A 16,877-nucleotide genomic window follows, 5' to 3' on the forward strand; every position below is an offset into this window, starting at 1 on the left:
GCACCAGTCCCTTGCCGAGGGAGCTACAAGCCAACGAGTTGAATTGGAGAATGGAGGGCTTCACGTTAGAGGCTGTTGGTGCAACACTGAGAAAATCTGGACATTGCCACAACAGACTAACTGTATCGCTGGAATGAAAAAAAGAGAATCGCTCAATGGCTTTGGGAATCTTATCTAACATCTGTTTTCTGCACCATTTGCAGTGCAGAGATAAGGACAGGAGGAGGATGCAAAAACCAAAAATCAAAGATGATGCATAATGAACAGGCAGCCACATGAATAAAGGACACCTTGTGATGGTTCCTGTTTGCAGACACGAGAGGAACAGACATAAATAGGACTTCTGATGCTCAGCATCCTCAAAAAAAGGGCAGGGCATGAAACTTGACAAGAGACATCTCAAGCATGCAAATATGAACCTGACCTTCCAGGAGTCATCGGACTAGCTGTTTCAAGGCAGATTCCTTTCAATTTATTGCGAAGATTCAGAAACCACAGACCACATTCCTGACCACTCTTGGCAACCAAAGGGCCTGAAATTTACTTTTTGCAGATGAAGCTTGCTCATGTGATCTCCAGCTGCAGGCTCCTACCTCACACTCTCAAGTGACCAAGACCTCTAGAGAAAAGGAAAGACTTGGCAGGGCAAACAGTGGACCGAGCGGTAGTTTTCTAAGTAGAGATGGTCACATCCTTGTTCAGAGGACTCTGCACCACTCCAGAATACTGCTTTTTGGACAAAAAAGTCTTTCCAACATGAACAGAGTCAACAATGCCCAAAAGCTTTGAAATCATTCATGAGAAGACAGGCAGCCAGGACCAGAGAAGCAACCTACATTAAAAAAAAGGCTCATTTGCTGAGCAGAGAAAGCTACAGAAGTGATGAGAGATGCTTTCTAAAAAAACCTTTCAGGTAGATAAACCAGAGCATGAGAGGACAGAAAGAAGGAAAAAGCCTCGAAGAGCATCACAAAATGCTCATGCATGGCTTTTAGTTTCAGCATCAATCCTTGCAAAGCAAGCAGCAGCAGGAGTCCTTGCTGACCGTGGCAGTCCTTATGCCACATCATGGCTGGGTCCAAGACTTCCAGTACAAAGCAGTACTTCAGTCCCTAATCAGCCAGATGAGATCCAAGAAGCAAAGAATCCCTTCTGGTAGGCAGCAAAATTCACTTCATAATGGACACAATAACTACATCAGATTAAAGATACCCTTTCACAAACATGATTAATCACTCATTAATTACAGTTAAAATCATGAGCAAATACTGCCTCCTCGTACAGATATTCACCCGAGACAAGCACTAAAATCCAGTATTAACCACAATTTACCTTTTGCCTTTTTAAAGTCAACATCTGGCTAAACATTTTCAGGGTCTATTTGCAACCCAGGGACTGACATTACTTCATTTAAAAGAAGGTGGGCTGCATTATGATGGCATTTCATCTGCAGCAGGCTCATAAAGCCATTGAAAAATGTGTCACTCCAACTGCACAATGTAAATTTGTAGCAGAAAAATAAGCTCTCAGTTCAGCTGTGAAATTTGAGTAGCTGACTATTACAGAAGCAATCCATTGAAATTAAGGTACATCTACACATTGAAATGGGAAGCAATTATGTTCATCAACATGACAGTTCCATTTTACTTGTTCGAATTTCTGAAGTGTCATAGTTTTTAAAGACAAGGTTAGAGTTTCAGAGCAAACTGCAGCATTGCTGGCCTCACTTTGCTTGGTATTCTGCATCAATAACTTAATGACCAAAAGACCCAGAGACTGGGACTAGAGCTCCTTAAGTCTACTAATTGTACATTTACTGAATCTAAAATCGAGGCAGATGGACATTCTATGAAATGTCTGACTATTAATGTTCTTTCCCAATTCTCTGAAATATCCAATGCAAAACAAGTTTAATTATACTGATCTGCAGCACAGCAGCAAGGATGTGTCTATTAAAGTCCTGATTTAAAAAAAAAAAAAAATCACTTTTCAATGGTAAAAACACACAGTAAGGATATCTGTTGAAAGGTTTTGAGCCATAAAAACTCAAAGCATTACAAACTTCTGCTAATGCCCTCAAGCTGGTCTTTCACTTATGTTAGTAGCTGCTGGACTCCACCCAATTTTCTCAAGATGAACAGAAGATGAATCTTCCCTAAAGTCCTGTGAAGAGTAAATCACACTACAAGTGAGACTAAGAACTTAACTGGAAAATAAAATCCACTCTTACTGATTTTGGAACAGAGAAGCCAAGCATATGCTCAGACTAGAGAAATACGAAGAAACAAATCTAGAGCTTAGAGCTTTCCCCTTTTCTCTTGTTTCTTTCAGCCCATTTCCCATGAAGTGCTAGTCTCTTGGAAGGAAACACTCAGACAAAACAAGATGCTTTTATGCATCTTTAATGCATTCCCATCCACCACTGGCTCAAAGTGAGGCTCCAAAAGCAACCCAGGTCACGATGCCCCAAAGCATCCCATAAGCCAGTCTTCAAGTGGCCACTGAACTTTCACACCCAGGCGATATTTAGGAATGAAGGGCTGCAGAGTGATGCAGGAGCTACCCCATCATCTAATCTAGGGCAGCAGAGGCACTGAAGGGAAGGGAAAAAGCCTATCTGCAATCCCTTTACTTTTCCTTCTCCCTCAAGAACACAGTCCTGCCAAACAAGGTGGCCAGTGCCACCACGTGGGAGAGCTGATGGCTACAGCACATGCCAAATCTTCAATCCACAGTCAACATTTTAGCAGGTTTAAGCTCTGTGCTGTCTTAGACAACCAGGAAGACAAAGCTTCCCTTTCAAATCCCGTTTTTCCAGCGCTTTCAAGCCTTCCTTCTAAGCGTGCCTGCATTACAGGGAGCTTTGGAGATCTCCCTCCTGCAAACCACCGCCACCGAATCCCAAGGATGCTGCCAGCAGATGCGCTTGCCTTACTCTCAGGAGCTGGTGAGGGACCTTCTGCAGGACCAAGGACAGGGAGGAATCCACATCTCCAGCTGAACTATCCACCCGCCACGGCCGTGTGCTGAGGACACGGGTCCAGGAAAACAGGGGGAAACAGAATAAGTCTCAGCTTTCCTCTCTTCCCTTCACCCTCCCTCCTCAAGAGGTGAAGGGATACAGCAGAACACAGCATGAAAGCTCACCATAAAAATCTCAGGCACCTCAAATTTCCCCCCAGGCACTCCAGATGCTACATTCGTGTTTATTCCTCCATGTTGTACCAGAAAAATACACACTGCAGAATAAGAGTAGCAACTTTAAGGGGTTTCAGGAAACCCCTTAGCTAAGTCCAGGCAGAATTCCCTCCTTCATTCAAACCAGCTTCAATATAAAAAAATATTCAGGAAGCTCCTACAGTTCGACTGAGTCTTAAAGAGTAATAGTATTGATACACACACCTTTTGAGCCTATTTGACAAGATCAGGATGAAGTTCTGTACAAACTTTTTTTTAAGAAAGCAGAATCCCATGAACAAATATTGTAGTCATTAAGAGGAGACTACATGCCAAATTCTGTTAATCCTAACTTAAAAGAAAAATTACAGGTGTTCTTAGGTTCAGCATAATCTAACTGTTCATCTTCAGATGCTCCTGCTGGAAGACACCTATTACAAGCCATCCATATCACTAAAGTCCTGGACCAAAAGTTTAGAAAACTCTTCCTTGATCCTTGCACGTTCAGTAAAATGCACAAGACCTCGCAATCCAAAGCAGACAAGTTCCTAATCTGGACCAAAAAAAAAAAAGAAAAAGATGATTCCTTTCTTTCCTCTCCCAAATCATGATGGTTAAGGATAATTTAATGGCCAGCTTGGTGCAGCGTGTGAAGACGACCAATCCCACAAAAGTCCAACTGACAAAACATTTGCTGGCCCTAGAAAAGCCTTATTATTTATCACCCTGCCCTTAATCGGTTTATCTGTCTAAACCAAAACCCCAGGATGCTTCTCAGATTGAGGATTTAGAGACTCCAACCATTCAAAAAAAGGCATCTTTGTAATTCAGAGCTCTTTGATGATGCACGTGTGGCTGTCTGGAGTGCAGATACTTGGATAGCTCAAATCCCCAATGTTCTGGTACACTGCTGCTTTGAGATGGTCCAGGAATTTCACATTCCTGATCACCTTCGGTCTTGGTGGTTTATGGCAGATGCTTTTTGCTCCATCTGGTTTTCATTCCACGCAGATCCTTAAAGAATTCATCCTAATTTCTGGTTTCTGGGAAGAAATGGCACATACTAATATATATAGGTTTTTAAAAAAAACCCTCTTCTCCCCATATCCTACTTGAAAGAGCACAACTGCTTCTAAGGCAAGTACTTCACATTTGAGCTGCAGTAGTTCTTGAGTTTCAGTTGGCTCATTTCTGCATCTTCCACTCTCCAGAAATTGTATAGCAATGCACTGATGCTTTTTAACATATACTTACTTTTTATTCCAGAAAAAAAATGGTTTTGGTGTATTTGTAATGCTGGATTCTCATTAGGACAGTGTCCACGACAGACAGTATTTCATCACTCAGGGCAGATGCACCCAAGGGAACCATTCTTTCAAGCTAGTCAATCCCAGCACCTTGTTTAGGCCAAGCCTGACCTGTTGTGTACATCAGTTCATGGAAAGCTTGAGGACCTGGCTATAGCTGACAGCCCCAGGGCTGAGAGGCAGCATGCACAGGTCAATTTGGACACAGGCAGAACCAGAACATAGACCCTGAAACGGATTTCCAAATCTGCTGACAGCCAAAATTGGCTGCAGGACCATCGTATGATGCTTTTGCACCTGTGAACCTACCACGCTCAGGACACCGACAGCCACAGCAGACACTGCTCTGTCTTGAGATGCACATGGGTCCCCGCAAGGTGCTTCTGCAGCACGTCCCTTCTGAAGTGCTTCAATATCCCTTTATAATGAAAAGTTAGACTTTGATAGCCCTAGAAAGCAGCAACCAGAGAGATGAAGTGTCCTGAACCCACTCCAGAGGTGTCCAGATTAGGAGCTTAAGTCCCCTGCCAGATCTGGTGCCAATGATGCACATGCCAAGAAATACTTTTTCTGTTTTATCAGACTCGTTGCTGTTATCCTGAAAATAATTTCTTGCCTGCCTTCCTCCTCAACATACCCTCAACCCTGCAGCAAATATAGCATTAGCTTGACTTCATACAGAGCCTGCCCTCCTATCACCCCAAGCCTCCTGAAAATAGTTCCATCCCAGCAGTTACAAAGCACCCAGCACTCAACCACTGTGCTAAGCCAGCACTTCATCCCATTTTATTCTTCCCAGCAAAGGGGATACCAACAACTGCAAAACGCATCGCGGTAGGTGAAGCACTCCTAGTCAAGAAAGCCAGATCTTCATGGGAAGCAACTACCTGGCAACTCCCCCAGACACACGGCATCTCCTTCAGCCAAGCAGCCAACAGCTGATGTCTGTGTTCCTCTGCCAGTGGTGACCATCCTTGCTGAAATGTAGTGGAGGACACACATCCATACCCTGCCCATGCTTGCGCTCAAGCTTCAGCTGCTGCGGAAGGTGGCTTTGCACTAGAATACTTGACTGCAAAACAGGGCTCGGGTATGTATCTTCTTTTCTTATGCCAACTCCAGGGGAGATAGTCCTCAGCAGAGGTGCAGTGGGGAAGGCTGGAACACTGTGGCTTGAGCTAAGGAGGATTTAACGGCAGGAAGGTGGCTGATAGACCCCCGAGATTCTCCCTGCCTACTATTTTATGCAACCTTTCTGAGTTTGCTACTTGAATATATTAACCAACTCCCTAACAAGCTGTAAGAAACTGAACATGTTTTGATGTCAGGCTGAGGCTCTCTAAGCATGGTTTGCCCTGAAGACTTTTCACAGCCTTTAAGAATCTCCGAAAGTGAAAGTTTGAAAGTGAAAAGGGAGAAAGTGCCTCTTAGCTCCCACAACAGCCTTGTTGGTTTTATGTAAAGCCCGAAACCTGAGGCTCAATATAAACACCGTATCACTGCTCCTATGAATTGGCTACAGCAGACAAGCTATATCCTGTTTTTAAAAGCACTGAGCTGAAGTTACTGCAGCTCAGTTTTTGTTTAAGCATTCTCAACTCCCACAGCATCACCATAATTGCTATTGATGCTGGCTTGCAAAGACAGCAGAAAGGGCTTATTAGGCCAGTGCTGACTAATTAGGTTGCAACGAGTTGATCTGTGTCTACACACGACAATAATCAATCCATTTAATCGCCTCATTGCTTAATAAAAATTAAAATCCTCATCCACATACAGCTAGCATCTTCATTAAGGGAACACTGCAAGATTCTCATCTATAATGTGCCACGCTGCCTATTCACAGGCTTTGGCCAAAATATTCTTTTAAATAAGAAATAAAAGCGCTATTACACATATCAAAGAACACATTCAATGCACACTGTAAACAGGACATCACATCACAAAAATTAAAAATCAGGCCAATGCTTTCATAAACATTGGCCAACATACCGTCAGTGAAGTCCAAAGCGTACACTGGAAGTCTTCGTGCAATGTCATCAGAAATCCCCTTGCCAACATTGAGAAACTCATGCAACTAAAGAAAGGAAGGAAGTGCTGTGTCAGTTTAAAGGCTCATGTATTGTTAAAGAGATTAACCTCCTTATTCAATACTGATAGGAGCAAAACTGGTCATTTTGAATAGGGCATTCAAATCAGATTTTGTAACGATAATAAAAATAAACTCTTCGCACTTCAATTTATATCCTCAAAAGCATTGTAAAAGAGAAAATCCCCCAGACCACCCTGTTTTCCTCCCCTTCCTTCCCTTTTCCCCCTCCCATTCATATCTGCATCCCTGCTTTGCAGGTGAGGGAGCTGATGCAGTGTGACCCACTGAAAACACCCTGGCCAACAGCAGGATTAGACCTTGGGTACCCTGGGGTTAAACATCAGGTCAGAGATGCCTTTCCCATCCCTCTAGCCAACTTTTTCTTTAGATGCCACCACAAAAAAAAAAACCAAAAAAACCCCCCAAAAAACTCTTTCCCCAAAGCCACATGAAGCCTCTGAAAGGGGATCCCCAGCAAGTGCTCCCTTCCTTGGCACTGCCATGTGAAAGGGAGGCCTCAGATAGATGTAGTAAGGGAACTAAGACTGTCTACACCTCAAACTCCACCAAAAGTGAACAAGCTTGACTAACTTCACATAACCAAGCCATAACTTCCACCCATTGAAAGACAGTAAGATCATCGTGAAAGGGTTCCAAAAACCCAACACATTCCCTTTTATTTCTGGTTTGGGGGCCTGCAAGGTGCAGTATGATTGTTTATATGATCTGATGCTCATCACAGGCAATAAGGAGCTTTTCAGAAATATGTTGACAGCTGCTATTGACTTACAGCCTCCCAATTCTCACAACTACATCCTTACAGAAAGCACATGGAAAGCATCAGAGTAGGCAACACTTGCAAATGAGGCACCTGTCAGATTTTTTTTTTCCTGTTATCCTCAACTCAGAGTACACATACTACTCTGAAAATCAAATGCACCTTTATACAGTGCTAATTACCCCAGCTGTCTCATCTAGAACATTTCATGTTTGTTGTAGAATTAGACACAGAAGACTTATAACCTCTGCTAGGGAGTATTGGGGGGGAATCACAGGTCCAAAGTTTACACCAACAGATCATCTCAAAACAGCATGGACATCTTCCTTTGGCTGGAAACTGATAAAAATTACTGCTTTAGAAAGGACTTGACACAGTAGTGCTCATTTAACAGACTACACACAGCTTTGCAGCACCTGGAAGATCAGAACCATAAGTAAAACACAAGGAAACCTCTCCTTTAGAAGGAATACACTGGGCACAGCAAACACTAGGGTTTGGGGTGCAAAAGATACCTCAGAGGACCAGCTCCTTTATCAGTCACTATGACATCTCACATTTCAGCTACTTAAGTCAATTCTGTTGCATTTTGCCAATACACCTCTATTACTTACTTTAGGACAGTTTCAACTCTCTAACCTGAACAAATCAGGATGAAAAGACAGCAGACACCAGCATAACATCTGCATTTTAAGCATCTCTGAAAAAGCTATGAGCTTAAAACATATTTGGAGGCATATTTGGACATGAAAGCCATATGCACTTGAAAAGCAATTTAATTTTTTCCCCCCAGAAAGACATTCCTGAAGGCACAAGTCATCCAGAGAATCACAAAAGCTTTAATGACTAATATGTTTACTCGTCTCACTGCAGTGAGTACGGGGAAAATGATGCTCCGGGTATCTCATCTTCCAGGGAAGAAGCCACACACTTGCTGCTGGCCTGGGGCTGAGGACGAGGTGGGGAGGGAGGGGGCACTCATGCACGATGCCTGTTCGTAGGCAGCGGTGAGTGTGCAGAAAAGCAAAGCACTGCCTAACTTTTTGTTCTGCAATGCACATTGAGGCAAATTTGAGAGAAGGGGGAGCCAATGGCTTATGTTTGAGACACCCAATTCCCTTCACGCATTTATTTCTTGCACATGTGCAAGTTTAGCCTAGGGTGGGGCATGGGGATGTCAAGCTAAACCTCATCAGGGGCCAAGTATGGGGAAAGCTGTTTCTTCTCTATGGCTAATCCTCCTGCTTTCCTCTCTGCTCTACTAACCTCATACTCAACTTGGGTTGCAGTGAGGAGATGAACGACCAAGTTTACTGACCTCTGAAGTTACTCCCCTTTTTGGTTTTACTTTTATCCCCCAACCTATCCACCGTGCATTTTTATGGTCTAACTACTCCAGACATGTTTCAGTCTGGCTTATGCCTCCTGCCATCTTCTGAGCTTGCACCTTGTGAGGTTTCCAAAAACCTTGGGAGGAACAGTGCTGACACGTCATTCTTGCCCTTTTTTGATCTGCTTCCTCATACACGCCAGTGTTGGGAATTTCTTGGACTGCCATTCCCTGCTTCTTTCTCCTTCAGTGGGTCGAGTCTGGCTGGACCACTGGCTTTCCACTCCCATTTGTGGTGGCACCTCTCTCATGGCCCCGTTGTCTTTTTGATTTAACATCCTGATACTAGGTGGTCTTATCCAGGAGGCCAGAGCTGCATTCTCTCCCCCCCAAGCTCAAGGCTTATTAGCCTTTAGGAACTGCAGCTCAGGTACCCAGCACCAAATTCTCCTTCAGTCTCCTTATTCTCCTCTTCTGCAAGTACTTCCAGGCTTTGCCCATGCTGCTCCTAATACACAAGGAAGGAAAGAGCAGCAAAAGGAACACACACAGAAAAAAATCCTAGATGAAGCTCTTGAATTTTCCACTATCCATTTTACAAATCCTTCCAAGTCTCTTGCCATAAGCAACCATTGTTTGGGTTAGAGGAAGAGGCTAAGCCAGCACTTACACAGCCAAACAGAAAATACCTGCTCCGACAATGCCACCCCTTTCTCAGTCCTCCCCTAAAATACTGGGGGGGCTGCACGACTATTTTACACAGACCAGGGACACACACTATCCTCCCTCCTGCAGATGCTGAGCAAGCATAGCCCAGCCCTCTCAGCAAATCCACACAGGTATCAGACACAAAATCACAGCTAGAAAGCATCACAACTGTTAGAGGCTCCTGCATGAACAAAATTACAATTAGATGCTTCAGTAAACAAGAGGATTTCAGGCTGACTTAATTATGACTGTGTATTTAGCCTTGCCTAAATAATTCTCTGAGATGAGCCAAAGCGAACTGACTGTGCTGTAGGCACAGCATGATGTGCAACTGTCATGTCCCCTTTAGTATTTTAGCAGAGGTAAAAATGAGCACTTGCAGAAACCCCAGTCACACACAGAGCATTTGAGGACCATTTTTCTCCCATCGCTGCAGGACCAAGGGAAGAAAGGAGGCAGGAGGCAGATTTTTATGCTACCAAGAGACTTTACCCTCCTGAGGGCTCACTTTAATAATACAGTGGCTCTGGATTAGCATATTTATTTCACTGGGGGTGGTTCATAGGTTGAAATTACAGCCCTGGTCTCATATGAGTTTGTGCTCATATTAAACGCTTCCTTTCTAGAAGGCTATCGCACAGGGCAGGCAGAGGGGGAGAAGATGCTGCTGGAGATAGCTCTCATAGGAAGCGAGGAATGCAGGCTATGATCTCAAATCAACCTCACTTATCCAGACAAATCTTTGCTTGCCAGGAAAAGAATCTCCATCCCAGCTCTTAAGGTCTATGCTGGCAAGACAGCATGAGGGACAGCTGCTTCCAAGTGACATGAGAGAGCAGAGTTACTACTATACAGGCTGCATCTCCTGAGAGCTGAAGGATAAAACATTTTAAAAACAACCATTTACCAAATCCAGACCAAGAATAGTCAATGCCAAGAGCAAGCGCTAAAGAAACAAGCATCACTATCTACAGCACTGGCTCAGAGCTGTCGAAAATCTGCCTGGCAAAGGCTGCTTACCCAGCGAGGCAGATAGGAACCACCATTTCTCAGGGCCAACACCTACAAGCTCAGTGTTGCATCCAGCCCTCCTGCTTACCAAGCCACAGAGCAGAAAATCCTCTGCAGACATTTAAAAAGGGCTAGTTTTAGCAGAAGACAGAGCCAGAAGCTTCAACTGCTTTAACAAAAACTCCTTTGAAAGAACAAGTGCAAAGGGTTAAACCTACTTTACCTAAATTACATTACTGCAACTACTCCAAATACCACCGCTCTGAATGACCTAGGTTTAAAGAGGGTTTCAGGACTTGTTCTGCAAACTTAAGAGCAGGTATGGGGTCTAGGAAAGTTCAGAGTGCTACCTATAAGCAAGGGGATTCTGCAGGAAAAACATGAGCTTTGCTCATTTCCAGATGTGCAGATCAAAACCCCTTAAGTCTATTCCAGGGGGGGAAAAAAAAAAGTGATAAGTTAACAGGCTTCTGCACTGTAGGCAACCCAAAGCTTTAAGGTTATTTGTAATTCAGAGACAGGAGCAGCAAGCTAGAGATGGCACAGTTTGTTTTTCAGGTATGCTGTCTGGTTAAAGAATGAATTTCTGAACGGAAAAGCAAAGCAGTGACCAATACACAGGAAATTCCAGAAAAGAAAGCTGAGTTACAGCATTTCCCTCAAACTTGAAAGTACAAAGCAAGTAACATTTTACAGAGCTACAGATCAAACAGTAAGAAGTCAGGCCAAATACTGACAGGCAACTTTTAAGTGAAATTACCATGCAGAGATGGCCAAGAAGTCTTTTGGCTGCAGGAAAGACAAGCAGCAGCTTCCTTCAGAGACTTCTGATTCTAAGGATTAAGTACCTTGGACTGACAACGCACAGTGATCCATTAATCCCACCCTTGACTAAGCATCTGGAATCAAAGTCTTGCAACCATTTCAACCCCCTACTGCTCTGCATCCCTTCAGCACCTGCCTCTTTGAAGCGTTTTGGGGTTTGATTTTTTTTTTTTTCAGATTTACAGCAGGAGCTGAGGAAAAGGGACATACACACAGCAGCCGTTTGTGGAAACCTCAGTGCCGAGAGCTTGCTAGGAGAGTCCAATGGATGTAAGCAGGACAACTGCTCCATCTCCTTACCCCAAACCCCTTGCATTTATGCATTTGGACACCAATGAAGCAGGGGGACAGCAGATGGTGGCCAGCCTTACCTTGAGTGGCTTAGGGCCATGTGACTTGTGCCCATCGCTCATCGCTGAGGGTCTCTGATTCACCACCGTCAACAAGTGGCGTTGGTGGACTAAGGCCTCCTTGAACTCCTCTTCTGTTTTGGTTTCTAGGAGTTTCTGCCGAAAGGTTATGTCCGAAAACATTGTGGCAAAGGTCCTGCCCACTTCTGTGGCTGTTTTGGTACTTTTCTGAGCAGAAAACAGACAGAAAAAAAACCCTTGTAAAACTATTTTCTTTCACTTCTGAAAGGTAAAATCACTGATGTACCCCCCTGGGCACCATCTGAAGAGCAAGCTGCCTGGCTTCCAGGACCCCAGAAACACCCGATAAAGAAGGGCACATGTGGAAGCTGTTGCAGACGGACAAACCAACCACAGCAGGATCCTGTCAAGGCATCAATATACAGGCCCTGACCAGAAGCACTGATCAGTCTTACTTGATCAACTTCCCAGGACTTGATCCAAAGCTGAATTATGCTGAGCATGCATTTTTTTATCCCCAGTCTCCCTTCAAGGCTGCTAAGACTAAACAAATAAAGAGTCTTTGCTATCCTACAGCATCTCAGCATTACTGCTACCGGGTTGGAAAGATGCTGTATTCAAGGTTCCTGCAGGTAGGAGTGCCCTGATGTCTTTTCCAGAAGACTGAGATTATTGTGCACATCTGCTTCATCAGATTCCTATTTTCTGGGCATTAAAACTCAATTCAGCTGGCCTCTCTAGGGCAATTCTGGCAGCACAAGTGGAGATTTAGAGCTCTCAGCTAAAGTAACTACCAGCATGGAGGAAAGCATAGGAAAGAAGCAGCTGAGCACACACACAAGCAGCACTGTCTATCTTCACTAAATGCTTGGAAGGGATGGGAGACCTGCAATCATGAAAAAGGAACAAGTGCCTATTTGCAGGCTTTAACGTTTCTGAGAGACACAGGCCTAATCTTTTGAGGGTCCAGCTTCAGAAGTACCCAAGCCCGCTTTTGTATTGCTCCAAGCACCTTGGAAATTAGATACAAAGGGAACAGTAAAGGAGACTGAGCTCCCCAGCCCTGCACAAACCCAACTTCTGCAAACCCTGACTGGCTCAACTGCTTGTGCCACTTTGGTCAGGACAGAGAAGATACTTGCCAATGCAAAGTTATGTAAAACCATAGCTCATTAATGGCTCCTTTTGATGCAAAGTTTTAACCCACCCACCTTAGCTACACTCAACACTCATCATGCAGCAACGGCTAGAGACACCCAAACAACCACCCTCCTTTGGACAGCCTCCAACCTCCTCACAGTGTTGTGAAAAGCAGTAGTGAGCATATGCGATTGATCTGAATTAGTTTTCATGATTCATAACAAAGCAGATGAACAATTTCTTCATGAACACAACCAAATAATTCAGTGTTGCTTGACACAGGCATGGACACATGGGCGGCACTGCACTAGTCCCAAAGTCATCACTAATGCTATACTTGCTCCATCACTCACACTGCCCTGCCTCCACCTCTCCTCCATCACAGGTAACGTCCCTTCAGACACATCTGCTAGGACATGTTCAATTTAAGTTTCTAGGGAAGCGTTTGGATTTAAGTGAAGATAATCTGCTCTGTGAGTTGCTTTTAGAGTTTGTAAACTTGGTCGTTGCAGACTGAACCAGCCTGGACTTCCCATCACAGGGGAGGCTTCTCCTTTCCCCTCTAAGAAGCAGTGGTCTTTGGGCTAGATGCAGCAAGGGGTTACTTTAAGCTGCCCAATGCTGCTCCCTTTCTTTGCTTTCCCAGAGAGAGATGAACAATTTAGAGGAAGAGCGTGCAGAGATTTGCAATAGAACAAGTTTTTTCCATCCTCCGTATTAGCGAAGGCCAAGGATCTGGATTCTTCAGCACAACAGATGCCCATTTTCTGGGCTTTTTTTTTTCTCCCCAAGCAAGGCTCATTTAATCTGTTACTGTCAGCAGGTTAATTATTTTAACTGCTGTACCAGAAATGCGTACTTAGAGCTGGCTAGATAAACTCATTTAAAATAAAAAGCCTATTGGCAACTGCAGCTCTGCTTGGCCTCCACTCCCTTTCCTTAATTTGATGCTGTCCATTGGAATTGCAAACTTTCAGGATATAAGCGGATGCAGAGCTGTTCGCTGGGTGCTTTGCACGTAGCTGGCCGGAGATAAGCAAACTGCCATACAATGAAAGGGAGATCAATGCAATTGCACACGGGTTTAGTTGTTTGCCTGCTGCTTTTCGTAAGGAACATCAATATGTTTTCAGCCTGTTGTATTTGAGATCTATGCCAAAAGCATTGAACTGCTCAGTTGGGAAAGATCTGCCAGAAATCCTGGGAAATAAGGAAACACCAGTATTTCCATTTAAACAAGGGTGGTGGTGGAGGGGGGGAAGGAGACAGACCAGACTAGAGGGTCCCAAGGTCACACAGATAGCATTGAAGAGCAGGAAATTAAATCAGGATATGTCCTGTTCCAGACAAGGTCCCCAGTCTCTCCAGCACCTCCCAGAAGCACAGACCTAGTAGCCCCAAGGTGTAAACAGCCAGCTTAGGTGTGAAAAGGTCTTGAGCTTTGAACCGTTCAACCATTAGCTGGAAGAACACACCATCTTGATCAAGCCGGTGCTTTCGAGGAAGACAGGACAGTGATCCCCAATTAACCTTGATGCCCCCCATGATATTGCAGTAAATATGTACTACTATGCCATTTGTTGGCCTTGTCTACACCAAAGAACCATTAAGTACACTTGAGCAAGTGTAACCTTGCTGCTTCAAGTGCCAAAAGCTATGAAAACACATCCCAAAGGACCTCGGGACAGTCTGACCTTACAAGCACCCCAGCTCCCAAATAGTCTCACCCATAAAGCAACAGAGCTCACAAAACTACATCTTCCTCTTGGTTACCTCAGTCCATCTACAACTGCTGCAACCACATCTGCAGCATAACTGTCAGTCCCATCAAAAGAGTTTGCTGGGAAGCAACCCAGACCTTTACAGTGGGGCATCAGCTGCAGACTAACAAGAGCCCTTCACAAGCATGGCTTTAACCAGGAACAGCGTTCCTTACCTCTAAAAATAGTAGCTAAACTGGTAAAGCTGGACAGGGGGAAATCTGTGGAGTAATACAGATGCATCACAGCTGCAGCTCTAGAAAAAAATCGTATGGGGACTACAGACACACTTGATCTGCAGTGTTCTCCTCCTAGTCAGGCTAGAGGCCATTCTCCAGTATGAGATGAGGACACAGCTGACTAATCTACCCCTCACAGGCACTGTTAGTATAAACCATCTTGACAACTGCTGAGAAGATCTCAGGCCTTTTCACATCCCCTTGTGTTTTAAAAATAATATGTTGTTATTAACCCTAGAAGACGACCAAGGAAAAGCAATCTTGGGAGAACCCTCTGAAGCACCAGGGCAAACGAGAACACAATACTCACCATTTTAGGAGGAGCCAGGACTAGTATCACAAATCTCACTTCGCAGGAGTTTTCGCCCCAATTCTGAGGCCTCTCCAGGCGGCTGATGCAAACATGACGTCGCTGAAGAGACTTTATAGTGCAACTGTCAAGGAAGATGGCATTGTTATACTTGGCACTGTGACACATGGCATGCTCTCTCCTGGTGCACAAGGTTTATAAACACACATTTCAACTTAAAGAAACACAAAATGTTGTTGGTTATGAAAGGGTCACTTCTGAAGTCTTAAACAGTGACTTTAAGTTACCATTAGCCCAGTTCTGCTAACTCTTTTGTAGAATTTGACATCCATGTTTTTATGGGAAATAACTTTCAAGATTTCAAGGTGTATTCTCCCTATTACCCCATCTGCTTTTTAATAGCACCCTCTTTTGATTTCCTGGCAACATACCTAGCACTTGCAGTACTACAGAAGCTTCTACAAAAAAGCCCTCTTAGGAAAAAAAAAAAAAAAAGCACCATTATTGGAGAGCAGTTTACACTTCATTTCATTTCACCTGATCTCCCAAAGTGCTTTTGGAAACATTAAGGCAAGGTGCCAAACCAACATATTTCCACTTTTGCCTTGGGCAGATCTCTCTGTTCGAATGGCTTTCCCTATTTGCTCTCAGCTGTTAATTTTTCCCATTCTGGTACAGGTGTGTTATAGAAACCAGGCTGACCTCCTTGCTCAAGATCTACAGAGGCTGTAGCAGGCAGAATTACTGCTCAGAGGGAAATCCTTGGCTGCAATCCAGCCAGCCCTGCTGGGCACGTGATGGCTGTTGGACTCCCATAACAAGTTGTTTGAAATAAACACAGATATCATCTTTGGAGGCCATGAAAGACCAGGTCTGTCTCTATCCTGGGATATTTAAACAGAGCTGTGATCTGGGTAGCCATCATTTTTCCTGCTGGGAAACTCTGCAAAAGCAGCAAAGTGGCTTGGTACAGTGGCAGGAGGAGACTAACATCAGCCTGGATGGCAGCTCTCCTGTTCCCATTAAAGCCACTTACTACTTGAGTCTTCTGACAAGCGCTGGCGAAATATGTACACAGGGTTTGCCTATCGACACTGAAAGAGGTAGGGAAGCGTGTTTTCCTGCCTCAGTGATTTTTTTTTTTTCTCTCCCTTTTTTTCCTGGTTCAAAGTCACTTTGATTGCTTGCTCTCTTTTATTCATCTAGCAAGCACCTACCACAGTCCTCTGTAATAGGAGGATTCATCGCTCCTTTAACTCCTCTTCCATAATCCTAGCCCATTTCTTTCTTTTTAAGATGTATTCTCACACCCCGAAGGTTGTTCCAGTAATGGTTCCTGAAGATCTTTGGCTACAGATGTACTAGTCAGGGGCACAAAATGTTTTCTATTAAGTTCTTAATAACTTGCATACAAAAATCACACCACCAAGTATTTTCTTATTGAGTTTGACTTCCTGATCACAGATTGGAAGCAGCCTACTTACACAAATTAATCTGACAAAGGCACATGTCTGAAAGCAACCAAACAGCTTAATTAGAAAAATATAGGTCATGAGTAAGATGACAGTATTTCATTTATTTCCTAGCTCCCCTCCACCACAGCCTCTTGTCCTTTTTCTACTTGAATCAGCTTTGACAGAGAGAAAGATCACGGCAGGTCCTAAGGTTAGGAATAAATCTCTTCTAAAGTAATTGAAAATAGAGTGCAAGCTATCTTCTCAATTAAACCCATGGTTTGGATCTGCAACAACCCTTGTCCTTCCCTCCAAAGGGATCAAACGACCACAGACAACACTGGTTTTCACAAGCAAATCAAAGCCCTCAGTAGC

At 44.0% G+C, this 16,877-nt stretch overlaps 1 protein-coding gene across 3 annotated transcripts in view; it reads right to left on the reverse strand.

Moving 5' to 3' along the window:
- SLC4A11 (solute carrier family 4 member 11) overlaps positions 1-16,877 on the reverse strand; it is a 93,329-nt gene that overhangs the window by 27,060 nt on the left and 49,392 nt on the right. For all 3 annotated transcript variants that reach the window (XM_052780836.1, XM_052780835.1, XM_052780834.1), the window contains 3 exons: positions 15,049-15,172; positions 11,600-11,806; positions 6,477-6,561 (listed from right to left, as the gene is read on the reverse strand). In XM_052780836.1, coding sequence (XP_052636796.1) covers positions 6,477-6,561; positions 11,600-11,806; positions 15,049-15,172 — 416 coding nt within the window. The remainder of the gene's footprint in view (positions 1-6,476; positions 6,562-11,599; positions 11,807-15,048; positions 15,173-16,877) is intronic.

Source organism: Harpia harpyja, chromosome 2 (genome assembly GCF_026419915.1).
Source record: "Harpia harpyja isolate bHarHar1 chromosome 2, bHarHar1 primary haplotype, whole genome shotgun sequence".
NCBI lineage: Eukaryota > Metazoa > Chordata > Aves > Accipitriformes > Accipitridae > Harpia > Harpia harpyja.